The sequence below is a fragment of the Gorilla gorilla genome, chromosome 10 (genome assembly GCF_029281585.2).
Source record: "Gorilla gorilla gorilla isolate KB3781 chromosome 10, NHGRI_mGorGor1-v2.1_pri, whole genome shotgun sequence".
NCBI classification, from domain to species: domain Eukaryota; kingdom Metazoa; phylum Chordata; class Mammalia; order Primates; family Hominidae; genus Gorilla; species Gorilla gorilla.
In genome coordinates this window covers 137,783,651-137,801,579 of record NC_073234.2, presented here as the reverse complement: position 1 = coordinate 137,801,579, position 17,929 = coordinate 137,783,651, and the positions used below count along the sequence as shown (strand labels likewise).

The following is a 17,929-nucleotide window of genomic DNA, read 5'->3' as shown; positions in this document are numbered from 1 at the left end:
ATACAAAAATCAGCCAGGCAGGGTGGCGTGTGCCTGTAGTCCCAGCTACTCGGGAGGCTGAGGCAGGAGAATCGCTTGAACCTGGGAGGCGGAGGTTGTGGTGAGCTGAGATTGCGCTGCTGCACTCCAGCCTGGGCAACAGAGTGAGACTCTGTCTCAAAAAAAAAAAAAATATACATTTTACTTATTTCAATAGGTTTTTGGGGAACAGATGGTGTTTGGTTATATGAATAACTTCTTTAGTAGTGATATCTGAGATTTTGGTGCGCCCATCACTTGAGTTTTTTATTTGTTTTGAGACAGAGTCCACCCCGTCACCCAGGCTGGACTACAGTGGCGCAATCTCGGGTTACTTCAGCCTTGACCTCTTGGGCTCAAGAGAGCCTCCTGCACCACCATGCCTGGCTAGTTTTTGTATTTTTTGTAGAGACGGGGTCTGTCCATATTGCCCTGGCTGGTCTTGAACTCCTGGGCTCAAGTGATCCGCCGCCTCGGCCTCCCACAGTGCTGGGATTACAGGCGTGAGCCACCACGTCCAACTCTTCATGTTTACTTTAATGGATCTGCCAAAGTTAGGTGCCTGTTTGATTTCCTTTCCCTTTGTTTGGCACGGTTTTATTAAATGGGCTTGTTCTATTGCTAAACTCCTCTGCTGTACATTTATCAGGTTGTGAAAATATTTATTTCCTTTATGCAGAATCTCAGCAACAGGTGAGCAATCCCGACTCTGTGTATCATATTGTCACCAGTGTGTGTTCTAAACCATCACTGAGGTTGTTAGTTGGCCTACATACATGTGACTGCTACGTGCTGGTGTGTAACCCCAGCTTAGCGGTAGAATTTCCAGGAATCCAACCTTAAGTTAGGAGTTGGGAGAGCCTTTTGGTTATAGTTATTATTTCTTGTGATTAAGTTGTTTTTTGTTATTGTTCTTATTGTTCTCTAAAGGTATTTTCAGTGTCAACCCAAATATGGCTTGTTTGCTCCTGTCCACAAAGTTACCAAGATTGGCTTCCCTTCCACTACACCAGCCAAAGCCAAGGCCAACGCAGTGAGGCGAGTGATGGCGACCACGTCCGCCAGCCTGAAGCGCAGCCCTTCTGCCTCTTCCCTCAGCTCCATGAGCTCAGTGGCCTCCTCTGTGAGCAGCAGGCCCAGTCGGACAGGACTAGTAAGCCCCCTTTCTCACTACCTGCCTCCCAGGCATGACTAAGGCCCGTGGTCAGTGCCCCTGCTTTGCTGCTTTGCTTGTCCTTGTGCTGAATGTTGCTCGCAGCTTTTGCTGTGAAAGTCTTTGCAAGTAAGTTTTGAAAAATGTAACTCCAGCAAGAATGTATTTTTTGAAATCAGAAAGTGCTTTTAATAGTCCCTTTCAGATTCTTAAAAGCTTAAAAATGCATGTGTTCTTGGTGAATCTGTATAACTACTGCTTAGTCTAACACAGGGGTCAAATTATTTTCTATGAAATTATTTTAGGACAAAATGATAGGAACATTGGAGAGATCCTTTTCTTCAAGTCCATAGATCTGTCTCTCCCTCTCTCTCTTTTTTTTATTTTTTCTTTTGAGTCAGGGTCTCACTCTGTCACCCAGCCTGAATGTCCCAGGCTCAAGCAGTCCTGCTGCCTCAGCCTTCCCAGTAATTGGGACTACTGGTGCACACCACCACGCCTGGTTAATTAAAAAAAATTTTTTTTTTTTTTTTTGTAGAGAGAGGGACCCACTGTGTTGCCCAGGCTGGTCTCGAATTCTTAGGCTCAAGTGATCCTCTTGCCCTGGACTTCCAAAGTGTTGGGATTTACAGGCGTGAGCCACCGCTCCCAACCTGTCCTTCTCTTTGACTTCAAATAATTTTAGGAAGTGAAGTGTTTTGAGAAAAGGTGTGTTGATAGGATTTTAATGTTAATACAACCTAACCTACTGGAAGTAGTTAGTGTGTGAAGTGTCCCTGACTTGAGCCAGAGGACACTAAAGGGAACTTTTGGAGCTGGAAGAGGATACTAGGAAAGCCTGTTTTGATTACTCTCTTCTTTCCTCTTCTTCTCCTGGTCCCTTTCCCTTGCTCCCTCTTTTTCCTGTTTAGAGCAGTAAAAATAGAATCACTAGCATTAAAATAGGCAACACCTCATTCTGTTTATTAAGGTGTTATTTTATTAGGGTCAAAGCCCTGCCCATAAGTTTATTACCTAGAAGTGGGGCAAATACTGTTTAAGTTAGAAATGGCGGCATCAGACTCTCCTCGGACTGAGTTCAGGTCTCCGCTGGGTGGTGGGGAACCGCAGACCAGGAGCTAGGATGTTGTGTTGTGCTGCGGGGAGGAGGTGGTTAGCCCAGGATCTCACGGTGCCTGCTCTTCCATTGTTGTCGGGCAGAGAAGGGACAGGTGCTGAAATCTTCACGTGGGGCTGTGCTCCTCTGCCAGCCATCTAGGCTTTCTTCCTCTATGTTCAGGTAGAATAAGTACTGCTCAGAGCATTTCCATTCGTGCATAAAGAGAAAGCCTGCATCTTCAACAGAAAAATTGCTTTTATGAGAAAAGCATGACAAGAACAATGAAATGGAGAAGAGCCCCAAACCCCTGTGTTCAGACAGAGCTTTGTTTAATGTGGGTCAGAAACTCTGATAGGGACAGCTTGCCTCCTTTGCTATTCTAGGAACAATTCCATGGGAGGGTCTATCCTGGATTAGGAATTCTTTCTTGAGTAATTTTTATTACCTTTTAATTGTGTCCATTTCTTTGGGGAATAGCAAGCTCTCACTGCTCCCACCAATCTCTCCTCTTACTTTTTGGACCAGTTCTTGTACCTCTTAGCTCACCTCATTCAGTGAAAATTGACAAAAGAGACGTGAGTTTCTGTACCTGTGAGAGAGCTTATTTTTGTGTCTTTATGGTTTCTAAGCCAAAAATCACCATAAAATAGTATGACAAAGATAGAGAAATTGAAAGTGTCATTTCAGTTATTTTGCTCAGAAATGTATTTCTGTTTTAGAAAAACAAAAATTGAAAAAAATTTAATTCATTATTTATTTGTTTTTATTTTTATTTTTTATTTTTTTGAAATGGAGTCTTGCTGTTGCCCAGGTTAGAGTGCAGTGGTGCGATCTCAGCGCACTGCAACCTCTGTCTCCCGGGTTCAAGCGATTTTCCTGCCTCAGTCTCCCAAGTAGCTGGGATTATAGGCACACGCCACCATGCCCGGCTAATTTTTGTATTTTTAGTAGAGACGAGGTTTCACCATGTTGGCCAGGCCAGTCTCGAACACCTGACCTCAGGTGATCTTCCCGCCTCTGCTTCCCAAAGTGCTGGGATTACAGGCATGAGGCGTGAGCCACCACACCTGGCCAATTCATTCTTTAATAACCAGAATGACTTCATGTTACTGTGTGCGCTGCTGTTGGGCTCTACACATCTAGTCAAGCCTTGGAATCTGATTTCTCATCACCAACCTCATTTCCTGTGCATGTTGATTTTTGCATCATACTTTCATTTTCGTCATGGGAATAGCCAAAACCCAGCTTTGAAAGTATATGATGTTATTGAAAGGACTGTAGGACAATCTAATGATGAGACTGAATTGCCTCAAACTAGTAGTTTGCACAGAGTCCAGCAGATGTCGCTGTGTTTCTCTTGAAATTTTAAAACATCCTACAGTGCACTGGTGAGTTTGCTCAGCACCCTGGGGCATCTCTGCACATGGTTTGGGAACCACACATTTAATGTATTCAGGAAGAAATATTAGCAAGAGAAGGTATAATTTAGCTATATAATGAAATTGGAAGGTCAAGGTCAAATGGTTAAAAAAGACAACAGGAGTTTCTTCCTGGTATGTTTAAGTAATTTCAAGAACAAAAGTTTGATTCTTTTGTAGTTCTCAAGTTGCCAAGTTATTAATTGAGGAAAGATCCTCGCTGTAAGTCTGCATCCTGTGCATCTTGCAGCAAGGGCCTAGGGAAACCGATGAAGAGAAGAGCTTTCAGGTGACAGCTGCAGCAGCTCTGACTGCAGAAGATGAAGTCAAGGCTGACTTGATCTGGAGCCAGCAGTGGCTGAGCAGATGGCTTTGGCGCGGTGGCTCACACCTGTAACCTTAGCACTTTAGAGTTCAAGAACAGCCTGGCGAACATGGCAAAACCCCGTCTCTACTAAAAATATAAAAATTAGCTGGGCGGTAGTGGTGCGCGCCTGTGATCCCAGCTACTTGGGAGGCTGAAGCAGGAGAATCACTTGAATCCAGGAGGTGGAGGTTGCAGTCAGCTGAGATTGCACCACTGCACTCCAGGTAATTTTTGTATTTTTAGTAGAGATGGGGTCTCATCATCTTGGCCAGGTCTCAAACTCCTGGCCTCAAGTGATCCACCCGCCTTGGCCTCCTGAAGTGCTAGGATTACAGGCATGAGCCACCGCACCTGGCTGATCTCTTTACGTTGATGTATTCTTTGTGAGATTTATAGACAGAAGGCACACACTGTCTTGTGTTTTTGAGGAAGCCTTTCCTAATCCTGGCCAGCCTGCCAGCTGGAGCAGTGCCCTTGCTTTGCCGAGCAGATGCCCGCCATGCATGCATCGTGCCTCCCTTGCTTTTCTGACAGCATCATCGCCCTTCATTTCTCTAACTTTCCTTTACAGTTGACTGAAACCTCCTCCCGTTACGCCAGGAAGATCTCCGGTACCACTGCCCTCCAGGAGGCCCTGAAGGAGAAGCAGCAGCACATTGAGCAGCTGCTGGCGGAACGGGATCTGGAGAGGGCGGAGGTGGCCAAGGCCACGAGCCACGTGGGGGAGATAGAGCAGGAGCTAGCTCTGGCCCGGGACGGACATGACCAGGTGAAGTCTGGACCTTGTTGCGGAGATGGTGATGGTTTCTAAAGCCACTGAGGAGCCGAGAAGCATGCCCGGTGCTTGGCACCGAGGAGCTAGACTTGAGAGCACTGGAAATGGGTGTACATTTCTTTGCTGTGCTTGTTTGAAAGCTACAATCTGGGGTGCCAGTTTCCATGATCACAGAGATGAAGTTTTCTTCTTGATTCGACCTTAGTGTTTGGTCTTTGTGTCCGGGTCTTTTGGCCTATCTGTGTTAGGCCAGCTTGGTTACTAGGGCCTTACCAATGATTATAGCTGCTGTTTGTGGATTACTCTTAATATGTGTTTCAGCTTCAAAAAAGATGAGAGGTGTTGTAACATTGTTCTTTTTCGCTTTAATGGTGTAGTTTTTCATCATCGATCTTCCAGGAAAGCTGTTGAGAATAACCTATTAAAATAGAGAAAGCATTTTAACATAAGGTTTTAGAGTAACGCCCACCCACCATGGTGACCCACAGCTCTTTGGAGAAGTATCACTGGGTCTGTATCTGGGTCAGAAATAGTCCATTTACCGACATTCTTGCCTTCCCCAGCATGTCCTGGAATTGGAAGCCAAAATGGACCAGCTGCGAACAATGGTGGAAGCTGCTGACAGGGAGAAGGTGGAGCTTCTCAACCAGCTTGAAGAGGAGAAAAGGTGACCCCAGACTGTTTCCTGGTGCAAGTGTGGCCTTTCCCCCGCTTTTTTTGTTTTTGAGACAGAGTCTAGCTCTGTTGCCCAGGCTGCAGTGCAGTGGTGCAATCTCAGCTCACTACAACCCCTGCCTCCCAGGTTCAAGCGATTCTCCTGCCTCAGCCTCCCAAGTAGCTGGGACCACAGGCATGCGCCACCACGCCTGGCTAATTTTTTGTATTTTAGTAGAGATGGAGTTTCACCATGTTGCCTAGGCTGGTCTCGAACTCCTGAGCTCAGGAGATCCATCTGCCTCAGCCTCCCAAAGTGTTGGGATTACAGGCGTGAGCCACCGCTCCCAGTGGCCTTTTCATTTTCAATGACCTCAGAAGAAAATTTCCTATTAATAATCATGTTGGTATCAACCCTTAGAACCAAAGGAATGACTATGTGTCCAGCAGAAAGTGAACTCTGCCGTACTGTGTGAAGAGCGTCTGCTTTGATTTGACTTTTTTCAATAAGTTTGGAATCATTTAGACATGGCCTGATCGGGCACAGTGACTCACGCCTGTAATCCCAGCACTTTGGGAGGCCGAGGTGGGTGGATCACTTGAGGTCAGAAGTTCGAGACCAACGTGACCAACATGGTGAAACCCCGTCTCTACTAAAAGTACAAAAATTAGCCAGGCCTGTTGGCGGGCGCCTGTAATCCCAGCTACTTGGGAGGCTGAGGCAGGAGAATTGCTTGAACCCGGGTGGCAGAGGTTGCAGTGAGCCGAGATTGCGCCACTGCACTCCAGTCTGGGTGACAGAGCAAGACTCCGTCTCAAAAAAAAAAAAAACATTATTTATTATCTTTTGAGACAGGGTCTCACTCTGTCACTCAGGCTGGAGTGCACTGGTGTGATCGCGGCTCACTGCAGCTGTGACATCCCTGGCTCAAGTGATCCTCCTAACCCAGCTTCCCAGGTAGCTAGGACACAGGCACATGCCACCATGCCTGGCTAATTTTTGTAGAGATGGGGTTTTGCCATATTGCCCAGGCTGGTCTCAAACTGAGCTCAAGCAGTCTGTCCACCTTAGCTTCTCAAAATGCTAGGATTACAGGTGGCTTATTTTGTTTTTTCTTTTTGAGACAAGGTCTCACTCAGTTGTCCAGCCTGGAATGCAGTCATACGATCGTAACTCACTGCAGCCTTGACTACCTGGGCTCAAGCGATCCTCCCACCTCAGCTTCCCAAGTAGTTGACATCACGGGTGCACGCTGCCACACCTGGCTAATTTCTTAATTTTTTGGTGGAGATGAGGTCTCGTCATGTTGCTCAGGCCACTCTTAAACTCCTGGCCTTAAGCCATTCTCCCACCTTGCCCTCCCGAAGTGCAAAGATGCATTTTTAAACTTGCTATGTCTCTAAGGCATTTCTTGTGGCTGTCTGCTTGAATTCACCAGGGTAGTGATTATAGATTTTTTTTTTTTTTTTTTTAAGTATAAGGACTGGGTCTCACTATGTTGCCCCAGCTGGTCTCAAACTCTTGGCCTCAAGCGATCCTCCTGCCTCCACCTCCCAAATTGCTGGGATTATAGGAGTGGCCTACCATGCCCAACGTGTTTTTTGTTTTGTTTTGTTTTGTTTTGTTTTTTTAAAGGCTGTGTGTTACTTAGTTTCTTAAGTGTTTTGTTTGGGTTTTATTCCACAGGAAGGTTGAGGACCTTCAGTTCCGGGTTGAAGAAGAATCAATTACCAAAGGTGATCTTGAGGTAAAACCCCTCCAGCTCTCTCACAGCTTTTATGGGTATCAGTATTCAGAACACGGGCGGAATAATGCACCAATTGAAATGAGCGGCCAGAACAGCCAGCTGAGGAAGTGGCGGGGGAAGCCCTGGCCTCCTGGCCACGTTGGGTTCTGGGGGTGGCTTTGTGGTGACGGTGCCAGTCCTTGAGCCTGTGATTGTGTGGCCCACTTCCTAGCAGAGTGGAACTTGCACTACTTCTTTCTCATGCTTCAAAATGCAAAACCATGAATTGGATCTCATCAAGTCATAAATCTGGCAGTGTGTCCTCAATTTAAAGCAGTCCTAAGTGAGACTTACTGGTGTTCGTCTGATGATTAGAAAAGGCATTTTAAATTTTGTCATAGTAGTCCATAACAGGCTGGGTGCGGTGGTTCACGCCTGTAATCCCAGCACTTTGGGAGGCCGAGGTAGGTGGATCACCCGAGGTCAGGAGTTCGAAACCAGCCTGGCTAACGTGGTGAGACCCCGTCTCTACTAAAAACACAAAATTAGCCGGGCATGGTGGCGGGTGCCTGTAATCCCAGCTACTTGGGAGGCTGAGGCAGGAGAATTGCTTGAACCCGGGAGGTGGAGGTTGCAGTGAGCCGAGATCATGCCACTGCGCTCCAGCTTGGGGGATGGGTCGAGACTTTGTCTCAAAAAAAAAAAAAAAAAGTCCACAACAAAGTTTTTTGCTTTATCTCAGCTTTGCTTTCCAGTTGAGCAGGATAAATCCTTTTATAACCCTATAAAAGGAATATGTTGTAATTGTTGATTTTTTTAAAAAAGTAATTAGCAGAGCAAAAACTAAGAACACTTTATATTTCGACTTCTTTTACTTTCATGGCATTTGTAGAATTCATGGATTTTCCTTTAGTGTCAGGTTTCTCATCCCTTTTTAACAATTTATTCATATTAGTTTTTAAATTAGACACCAGAATTAAATGGTTTTGATGGTTTCAAGCCATTGCTAGATATATGACAAATGTAAATCATTCAGTTTTTCAAATTTTCCAGATTTGTAGTTCTTTAATCTACAATATTTTAGTAAAAATTGCACTTAACTGTGCATTTCCCAAATATGCAGTTTTGCTACAATTTTAGAGTCTGCTGGCTGCCCACACCATGCTTAAATTTGAGGGGCCCTTCCAAACAGCAACTCTGATTTCTTTGAAAATAAATGTATCTTTACAGTTAACAAAGAGCAAGGGGGGCATTTTCTGGGTTCTAGTTTTATGGGGCCCAGAATTTAATGGTTCATTAACAATTTAATAGATATCTTCTTCACTCATTTCATATACAGCCACATTCCTTTAGTCAATTTTTGTGTTGTTCTCATCCATTTAAAAACACCCCAAAGTCTCATTAGAAATTTCATGTCATCATCTAATTCATGTGAAATATAGCCCATGGTGTCTTCAGGAGGGTCCAGTTAAAATAATTTACATCAGCACTGGGTTGTATAGTCTGTCTGATAAACTTACTTGAAATTAATCAAATAAAGTTATCTTGAAACCCTAACACATATTGAAGCTTTATTGGAATCTCTTTTTTGTTGTTGTTTAATTTTTTTTATTTTTTTACTGATAGCAAAAGAGCCAGATTTCTGAAGATCCTGAGAATGTAAGAGGGCACTTAACTGTGTGGATATTTCCCTTGTTAACAAAGATTGATCACAGATTAAAATGCTTATTGATATACTCAAACACTAACTGCATAATCTGACCTTGGGACATTGACCTTAATGTTTTTGTGCATGTGGCTTTCAAAGCAATTACATTTATATCCTGAAGAAATTGTATGTAATGACTAAGCTCCACACATTCATGTGTTTAATGAATAGGCCAACGTTTGCTTTATAAAGAATTTTGCCAGAAAGGGGGAAAAATGTTTTTTGTCTGGAGACCTGGCCTTGTTCACCTAATTCATAATGTCTTCTAATTTTAGTGGAATTATTCCAAAAGAGATGGTATCTGGCTGGAGCATAAGGCATTCTAGATGTGGAGTTGTGGGAATTCTGGGGAAGTTTCCAAGTTGTCTAATTTTGCTTCCCATGAGAGGAAAGGGGATTGTGAGGCTGGCTGCTGTTCCGGAGCTGACTGGCTGCCTTTTCAGTGTGCCCCCGCCACTGGCCAGTGCCTGCCAGTGCCTGCCAGTGCAGCTGATGAGACATTTAAACTTCTGTTTGTTTCTACAGTATTTTCCTTAGTTGCAAAACTAGAGGCAAGCGTTTGTCAATGAAGACAGAGCATGTTTTAAATTGTTATTACCGAAGTGAGAGTTTTCTAGCTGTAGCATTACTAGGTATGCAGGTGTTTTATTTTTCTTCCTCCAAGTTCAAACACCCAGTACAAGTCCTTGCTATGTGGTCTCCAGAGCCCTGCTTCCTGGTGTACCCTGCCAGCTGTGCTGCTGGTTGTAAAGAACCTGAAAACGTTTTGCTTTGATTTACTGCCACATAAGAAGGAAATTAAAGAATGACATTACTTCCTACCACCTCCTGGCAGCTGAAATAGACAACTCAAGACTAAACTTTTGGCCAGGCACTGTGGCTCACACCTGTAATCCCAGCACTGTGGGAGGTTGAGGCGGGCAGAACACCTAAGGTTAGGAGTTTGAGACCAGCCTGGCCAACATGGTGAAACCTCGTCTCTACTAAAAATACAAAAATTAGCCGAATATGGTGGCGCACACCTGTAATCCCAGCTACTAGGGAGGCTGAGGCAGGAGAATCGCTTGAACCCAGGAGGCAGAGGTTGCAGTGACAGGAGATCATGCCACTGCACTCCAGCCTGGACAACAAGAACAAAACTCCATCTCAAAAAAAAAAAAAAAAAAAAAAAAAAAAAAAAACCACAAGACTGAATTTTTTAAAAGGTCTTCGTTCTGAAGGGTTCCTTTTTGTGAAGCTACTTCAGTGATCTGGGTCTCTTCTCTCCTTCCGAAACAGGCTCCCGCTGCCCCCGGTGTCAGTCTGCATGGGATTTCCCCCCTGCCTTTCCTGTGCGCTTCTCGCAAAGCCTTTGCTTTCTTTCTCAATCCTCTGTCCCAGGACTTTCCTCTTGGGATACTCTGTGTTCTTATTCTAAGAAAGGAATGATTTTACAAGAAGGGTTGTCCTGTTCAGTGTCACATTTTTACTGTGTGCTGTGGCATGGAAGTGGATCACTAGTTCCCTTGCTGCTGATTGATCACCTAAGGTCAGGAGTTCGAGACCAGCCTGGCCAATATGGTGAAACCCAGTCTCTACTAAAATAACAAAAATTAGCCAGGTGTGGTGGCGCACGCCTGTAATCCCAGCTACTACAGAGGCTGAGGCACTGTAGAGTCCCAGATAATGTGTATATAGACCCCTCAGTAAGGAGGCGTTGGCTACGCTTATCTGAAAGATCTCTGAATGGGGAGGAGATCACGTTAAATGTATATTTGCTTTTTATCTGGAAATAGTGACCTTTTACCCAGAGGACACTTAACTGTGTCAAGAGAAGAAAGGTTCTATTGCCTTTTCTTTTTCCTACTACTGTAGTTTTGGATTTCAGCTCCTGAGGCTGTGACCCCAATTATGTAGATAAGGATTAGATTCTTTTCTTATAAAAGCAGGGAAATTGAACAGCGTCTATCCAAGGCACATACAGATCAAGGGGATTATCCAGACAGTTAGGGCTTGAATTGTATTTCATTATTTTTGTGGAGTATACAGAGCTGAAGCAGGTGATGAATTAAAAAAAATTTTTTTGCTCACCTTTTAAATATCTCATCATGGTTTGTCGATACCTGGTTTACAAGCAAAGTGACCTCTTGAATGTATTGAGGTCCCCGAATCCCACTGGAATGAGTGAAGACGTTTGCAACCTTCACTTTTACATTCCCCCCTCTACTGAAGCTCTGCACTTTGTGTCACTTTGTTTAGAGTCTGTTGTCATTTTTTCATTGCCCGTAATTGTCCAGACTGATAGGTCAATTAGTACCACAAAATATTTAAATTACTGCAAGTAACTGACAGTTGCTGGGAGCAGCCCTGCGGGTGTGGGCCTTGTCAGTCACTGATTCTGATAACTGATAACCTCTTGTGTAAGAGAGGTGGGGGTGGGAAGAGGTACATTTGGACCTAGATTATTTCAAATTAAGATTCTGCTGCACTTAAACCTGTTAGAGATTATCCTCTGGGTTCCCTATCAGGCTACATCCAAGTGTGTAATGGTGGGGAGAGCAGAGTATCTGAGATCACAGGTTTTGAATCACCTTAGGAACCCACCAGCTCTTTTTGAGAGAGCTCAAACTCATGCCTTTGTGTTGAGTTGCCTTTTTACGTCTGAGCTAATAAAAACAACTTCATCTTAAGGTAAAAATAATAAACCCCTTACCAGTTTGAGGTAAACTTTCCTCCTCTCTTGAGCCTCTCAATTGGCCTGCTTCAGAGATGGAGACTATAGAGGATAATTATTACTAAATTTTTTCTTTGTAATTCTGAGTCCTTTTTTCCCTCCCTGGAGCCCAATAGCCTTTGGGACATCCACTGCTGGAAGGAAACTAGAGCTTCCATGGCCTCTTCCCCATCACATGTAGGAATGTTGCTAAGACTCTAACTCAGACCCTTCTCACCCATTTCTGCAGAGGCTGCTAGCATGATTTCTTAGCTCTAGTTGGAGCTAGAGAAGGAATAGATTCCTTCTACTGAGGTTTTTATTTGACCCTTATTTACGTCAAGTTATATGCTAAGGTGCAAGAATCTGCTCTAAGGACTTATTGAACAGTTTAAGATTTATAATACCTTTGCCATATTTAGGTGATAGTGACCATCATTCTGAGGGTCAATATACCTTGTAAAGTTATGGAGTCAGTTACATACACATTAATGTCAAGTAGCCTTTGTGGGGCGGAGGGATAATGATAGTTTAGAGGGAGGGATATTAACTATTCTAATTGGTGCTGATAAACTTCACTTATCAATATTACTTATATTTGGCTGCATGCCTCTGACACTTCATCTGGCCTCATGTGTTTTCCATTTTTTCTTTCTGAACAGACTAGCCCATGCCCCCTGCCCACCACCATCCTTTATCCCTGGTATTCATCCTCACTGCCCACCTCATCTCACCTCCACCTCTTCCCTTCTCCATTCCCCTTTGGTTCACCCTTTGGCAGAAGGTACTGGTGGCTCAGCCTGCATGCCGCTCTCTCCTCTCGTGCTGGCATGTCATGGTGGCACTGTTGTGTTCTCTTCCTCTTCCTTTTTACTAACAGACGCAGACCAAACTGGAGCATGCCCGCATTAAGGAGCTTGAACAGAGCCTGCTCTTTGAAAAGACCAAAGCTGACAAACTCCAGAGGGAGTTAGAAGACACTAGGGTAATGGTTTTCACTATTTAATGAAGCAGACCCATGCATGTGAAGGGTGGACACCTCAGGTGACATGCTTTATAGTTGGCCTGAGCCTTGACCCAGTGGTTCAACCTGAGTTTGGTCTTGGTACCATTCAGGTGTTCGTGAGCTGAGACTGATGAGTAGGAACAGGTGTTTTATATCTCGTCTTTTGTCAAAAGTAAAGACTCATTCCTTTGGTAACCCAACCAAATCAGGATCAGAAACTTTATAACTGAATAAGTGAATGGATATAACTGTATTTGAAGTTATTTATATTAATACCATGAAATATATTTCTCCAGTTGGCCACAAGCAGTCAATTGTCCTCTTGTTCTCAAATATCTAGTTACTAGGCTTTCTAAATAATTTTTTGTTATTGTTGTTTTACTTTAGCTCTCTTCCTGCCTTCTTCCCTGGCCTCTTGGAGAAGGAAATGGAAACATGGGCTGTGTTTCATGAGAGTTAAAAACTTTCAACCCAGTTACCTTTTTATCTTGGAAGGCTGATCTCTGCATCTCCCTCCTTCCTGTCGCTCGGGGGACTGAAACCTCAGTGGACGCTGGGCGCAGTGGCTCTTGCTTCTTATCCCAGCACTTTGGGAGGCTGAGGCAGGCAGATTACTTGAGGTCAGGAGTTTGAGACCAGCCTGGCCAACATGGTGAAACCCTGTCTTTACTGAAAATACAAAAATTAGCTGGGCCTGGTGGCACATGCCTGTAATCTCAGGTACATGGGAGGCTGAGGCAGGAGGATTGCTTGAATCCAGGAAATGGAGTTTGCAGTGAGCTGAGATCGTGCCACTGCACCCCAGCCTGGGTGACAGAGTGAGACTCCGTCTGGAAAAAACAAAACAAAACAAAAAAACCCTCAGCGGTGAGGAGGGAAATGCATGTTGGGAACAGAATGGCTTCTTCCTGCCCTGAGCTCATTGTGCTTGGCCCTTGGAGCCAGGACATTACTCAGGTTTTAGTTTATTTATATATTAAAGCACCTATATAGTGCATACTTCATGCCAGACACTATTGTAAGTGCTTTGCAGGTATTCAGTCTCAACACAACCCTAGGAGGTAGGGAATATTAGTGTCCCCATTTTACAGACAAGAACACTGAGGCACAGAGAAGTTAAGTAACTTGCCTAAGATAAAACAGCAAATAGTAATAGTGGAGGCAGGATTTGCATCTAGGACATTTGGCCCCAGAGTCTGTGCTCTTAAGTACCACAGGATGGAGTCCGTCTATTATGGAAGTTGTTTTGTGCGTAAAGATTAAGAAATGGCCGGGCGCGGTGGCTCATGCCTATAATCCCAGCACTTTGGGAGGCCGAGGTGGGTGGATCACCTGAGGTTGGGAGTTTGAGACCAGCCTGGCCAACATGGAGAAACCCCATCTCTGCTAAAAATACAAAAATTATCTGGGCGTGGTGACACATGCCTGTAATCCCAGCTACTAGGGAGGCTGAGGCAGGAGAATCACTTGAACCTGGGAGGCAGAGGTTGCGGTGAGCCGAGATCACGCCGTTGCACTCCAGCCTGGGCAACAAGAGCGAAACTCCGTCTCAAAAAAAAAAAAAAAAAAAAGAAATAGTCACTTACATGTAAGATATGTAGTCACATACCCTTTTAAATCATGAATTTGTCTGTCAGTGACTAAATTGCCCAGATTCTTAACTTTAGAATTCCAAAAATTACTCTGTCTCTAATCAAATTTGCTATCCTGATTTTTAAAAAAAATTCTAGTGTTTGTAGAAATTCCTCTTGTTGAGAATTCATTGACTGATCTAAAAATCTAGACAATTTTTCTTTTCTAAATCATATGTTTTTATTTTTTAAGAAGAAGGAACTATCGGCCTCTGAACTAAAGATTTCTCCTGTGTATTTGGTAAGAAAACAAAAAAAAAGTGGGCCAGGCATGGTGTTTCATGCCTGTAATCCCAGCACTTTGGGAGGCCAAGGCAGGAGGATCACCTGAGTCCAAGAATTCAAGACCAGCCTGGGCAAGGTGGTGATACCCTGCTTCTACAAAAAATAAAAAAAAAAATTAGCTGGGTGTGGTGGCTACATGGCAGGCTGAGGTGGAAGGATCTCTTGAGCCCAGGAGGTCGAGGCTTGCAGTGAGCCATGTTCATGTCTCTGCACTCCAGCCTGGGCAATAGAGCAAGACCCTGTTTCAAAAAAAAAAAAAAAAAAAGTGGCAATTTGGTGCTGTTTCCTCATTAACTGAGAGCCAAATAATTGATCCGGGAAATACAATGGACTAATGAGATTGAGTTCCTTTAGTGTGATGGCTTTTGAAGTAATATATTTTTTTAAAACACGTAAACTCCTCTCCCGTATCTTAGTTTTGTCAGCAAACAATTTTGATGTTTTTTTTTTCCTGCTCTAGATAAGGCATTCAGTTACACCATGGTTTATCCAAGTATTTCAGTGTAAAGCTTATATCTTTCCATAACGAAGTATGTCTTCTGTTGATCCTCACTCTTGGGTTCCCAAGTGTTAAAATAACCAGCTACCCATGTAAGTTTCATACCACCTATGTTACTTTTTAGGAAGTGCTTTAGAATACTTTCTAGCCAATAAATCCAGTTTCTAAACAGTGTGCTTGGTGCTGTAGAGATGTTAGCAAGAATAAGAAATAATTTCTGACTTAATTCATGGTCACAAACTAGTGGGAGAAGCAGACATACCACATAGTTTTGAATTAGGGCAGATTTTGGGAAATGAAAAATAAATTGCTGTACTTTATAGGGAAATGCCACGGGAAGTAAAATCACATTGGTATTTATTATTTTTACTTATTTTTTACTTGGCATTTTTCTCTACTTGACTGTTTTGTTGTAACTAAGAACCATTGCCCTATTGGGTTTAATGTATTTATGCTACAGACCTTGCAGCAATGGGGTTTATTAGTGTTTTGTGTTTTTTTTCTTTTTATTTAGCAAATTCTGCCAGATCCTGATGGGTTTATTAATGTTTTGTATGTTATTTTGACGTAACAAACTCTTGGACTCTTCCTTCCCCAGAAAATCATGTGTAAATGAATTAACATCTTTAACCTGATGAGTCTATAACCACGAAGCACAGCAATTGTAGTCAGCTCTGAAATATTTAATTTTATTTACTTTGATTATGCAGTTTTGGAGACTCAGTGCTTTCTTTTCCTCTTCTCTTATGGGCATTTTAATCTTTATTGATGTCACAGCCTGTAGGGTGGACAGAGGAAATGAAAGAAAACGTATCTGTTATTTTCTGTCTCAAAGAAAGGCAGTGTGGGAGAGGAGTCTTAAATTCAGAAGAATATTTAACATTTTTTTGTAGAGATGGAGTTCTCGCTGTGTTGCCCAGGCTGATCTTGAACTCCTGGCCACAAGTGATCCTCTTGCCTTGGCCTCCCAAAGTGCTAGGTATATAGGCATGTACCACCTCACCCAGCCAATCACAGGAGTTTTGATCCTTGAAATATGGGACTCACTGCTGTTTTAAAATTATTTTGTTCCCTTTCATTTCCCAGATTAGTCCAAGAATTTTTGTGATGGAAGCTATTTTCCACATATCCTATGTACTAAATGGACTGCATAGCAGGTAGCAGAGGGAAATAATTTTCTAGCAATGAAAGGGCACAGGTTAAGAAAGTGTTTTTCTAGCCCTGGGGTATTTATTTAAAGGAAGAAGATTCTTGGGTACTATCCCGGAGCTCAAATAGAATCGAAGTACATGGGAATAGGTAGAAACTTGCAGGTTAGACGTACATTCCAGGTGATTCATGTGCGTACTAATATCTGAGAACCACTGGGTTAGGGGGTTAGGGGAAGAAGATGTTTACATCAAAATGCTGATAGAATTATCAAATCTAAAAAGGGGATTTTGTGTAAGATTCTTGTGTATTATTGCAGGTGAGTAATCATTCTTACTTTGCGTTTTAATAAAATGATCAGTAGGCCAGGCGTGGTGGCTCACGCCTGTAATCCCAGCACTTTGGGAGGCCAAGGTGGGTGGATCACTGGAGGTCAGGAGTTCGAGACCAGCCTGACCAACATAGTGAAACCCCGTCTCTACTAAAAATACAAAGTTAGCCAGGTGTGGTGGCACATGCCTGTAATTCCAGCTACTTGGAAGGCTTAGGCAGGAGAATCGCTTGAACCTGGGAGGTGGAGGTTGCAGTGAGCTGGGATCGTGCCATTGCACTGGGCAACGAAAGCAAAACTCCATCTCAAAAAAAAAAAAAAAAGTTTAGTAAATTAATTCTTCATTCTTCAATTGAGGCTTTCATTCTACAGGTGATGTGTTATTCATTGAAACATTTGATAGGTAATTTTAGACCTTTTATGCAAGTGCTGTCCAATAGAAGTATAATGCAAGCCACACATGTACAATTTATAATTTTCTGGTACCCACATTACTTTTTTGTAAGTCACAAGTTAAATTAGTTTTAATAATATATTTTATATAACTGATATATTCAAAATATTAATCAAAATAAAATTATTAAGATATTTTAAACATTTTAAAATATAATTTCTTTCTTTATTTTTTTTAAGAGACAGAGTCGTGCTCTGTCTCCCAGGCTGGAGTACAATGGCACAGTTACTCACTATAGCCTCAACCTCCTGGACTCAAGCAATCCTCCCATCTTAGCCTCCCAAGTACCTGTTACCACAGGTGACACCACCATGCCTGGCTAATTTTTTATTTTTTGCAGAGATGGGGTCTTGCTGTGTTGCCGAGACTGATCTTGAACTCCTGGCCTCAGGTGATCCTTCTGCCTCGGCCTCCCAAAGTGGTGGGATTACAGGCGTGAGCCACTGCACTTGGCCCACAAGACATTTTGTGATCCTTTTCTTCTAAGTCTTCAAAATCTGATGTGTATTTTACACTTATACCACACCTCACTTCAGATGAGCCACGTCTCAAGTGCTCAGTAGCCACGTGTGGCTAACAGCTACTGTTCCGGATGGCACAGTTCTATAAGATCACTTCCATGAAATGGATAAGCATTTATGCAACCTGGATGAAGTGGGGTAGGACAAACTGGCAAAATAAGGAAATGTTTTCTTTCAGGAGGCAGTTATATCTGTGAACTTTGAAAGTTACTGTTTCTGTTAACTTATCAGTTAATGGATATTTATCTGATTTAAGCTTCTTTAGAATTGGAGCTACTAAAGTTGGACTTAAGCCGTTATCACAGTTAGAAATATATATTAACCTATAAACGTTCATAATAGTTTGCTGCCTGAGATGGGGTAGTTATTAAATATCTTCAGTGTTAAAGAAAATCATCAGGCCAGGCGCAGTGGCTCACGCCTGTAATCCCAGCACTTTGGG

The 17,929-nt window shown here is 43.1% G+C and overlaps 1 protein-coding gene across 8 annotated transcripts in view; it reads left to right on the top strand.

Moving 5' to 3' along the window:
* The window catches only part of CLIP1 (CAP-Gly domain containing linker protein 1), a 152,274-nt gene that overhangs the window by 60,744 nt on the left and 73,601 nt on the right, over positions 1 to 17,929 (top strand). For 4 of the 8 annotated variants that reach the window (XM_031000647.3, XM_055358250.2, XM_055358248.2 and 1 more), the window contains exons 5-10: positions 949 to 1,171; positions 4,627 to 4,824; positions 5,394 to 5,497; positions 7,172 to 7,232; positions 8,838 to 8,870; positions 12,492 to 12,596. In XM_031000647.3, coding sequence (XP_030856507.1) covers positions 949 to 1,171; positions 4,627 to 4,824; positions 5,394 to 5,497; positions 7,172 to 7,232; positions 8,838 to 8,870; positions 12,492 to 12,596 — 724 coding nt within the window. The remainder of the gene's footprint in view (positions 1 to 948; positions 1,172 to 4,626; positions 4,825 to 5,393; positions 5,498 to 7,171; positions 7,233 to 8,837; positions 8,871 to 12,491; positions 12,597 to 17,929) is intronic. The other 4 variants (XM_031000648.3, XM_055358251.2, XM_031000649.3 and 1 more) reach the window with 2 other exon arrangements.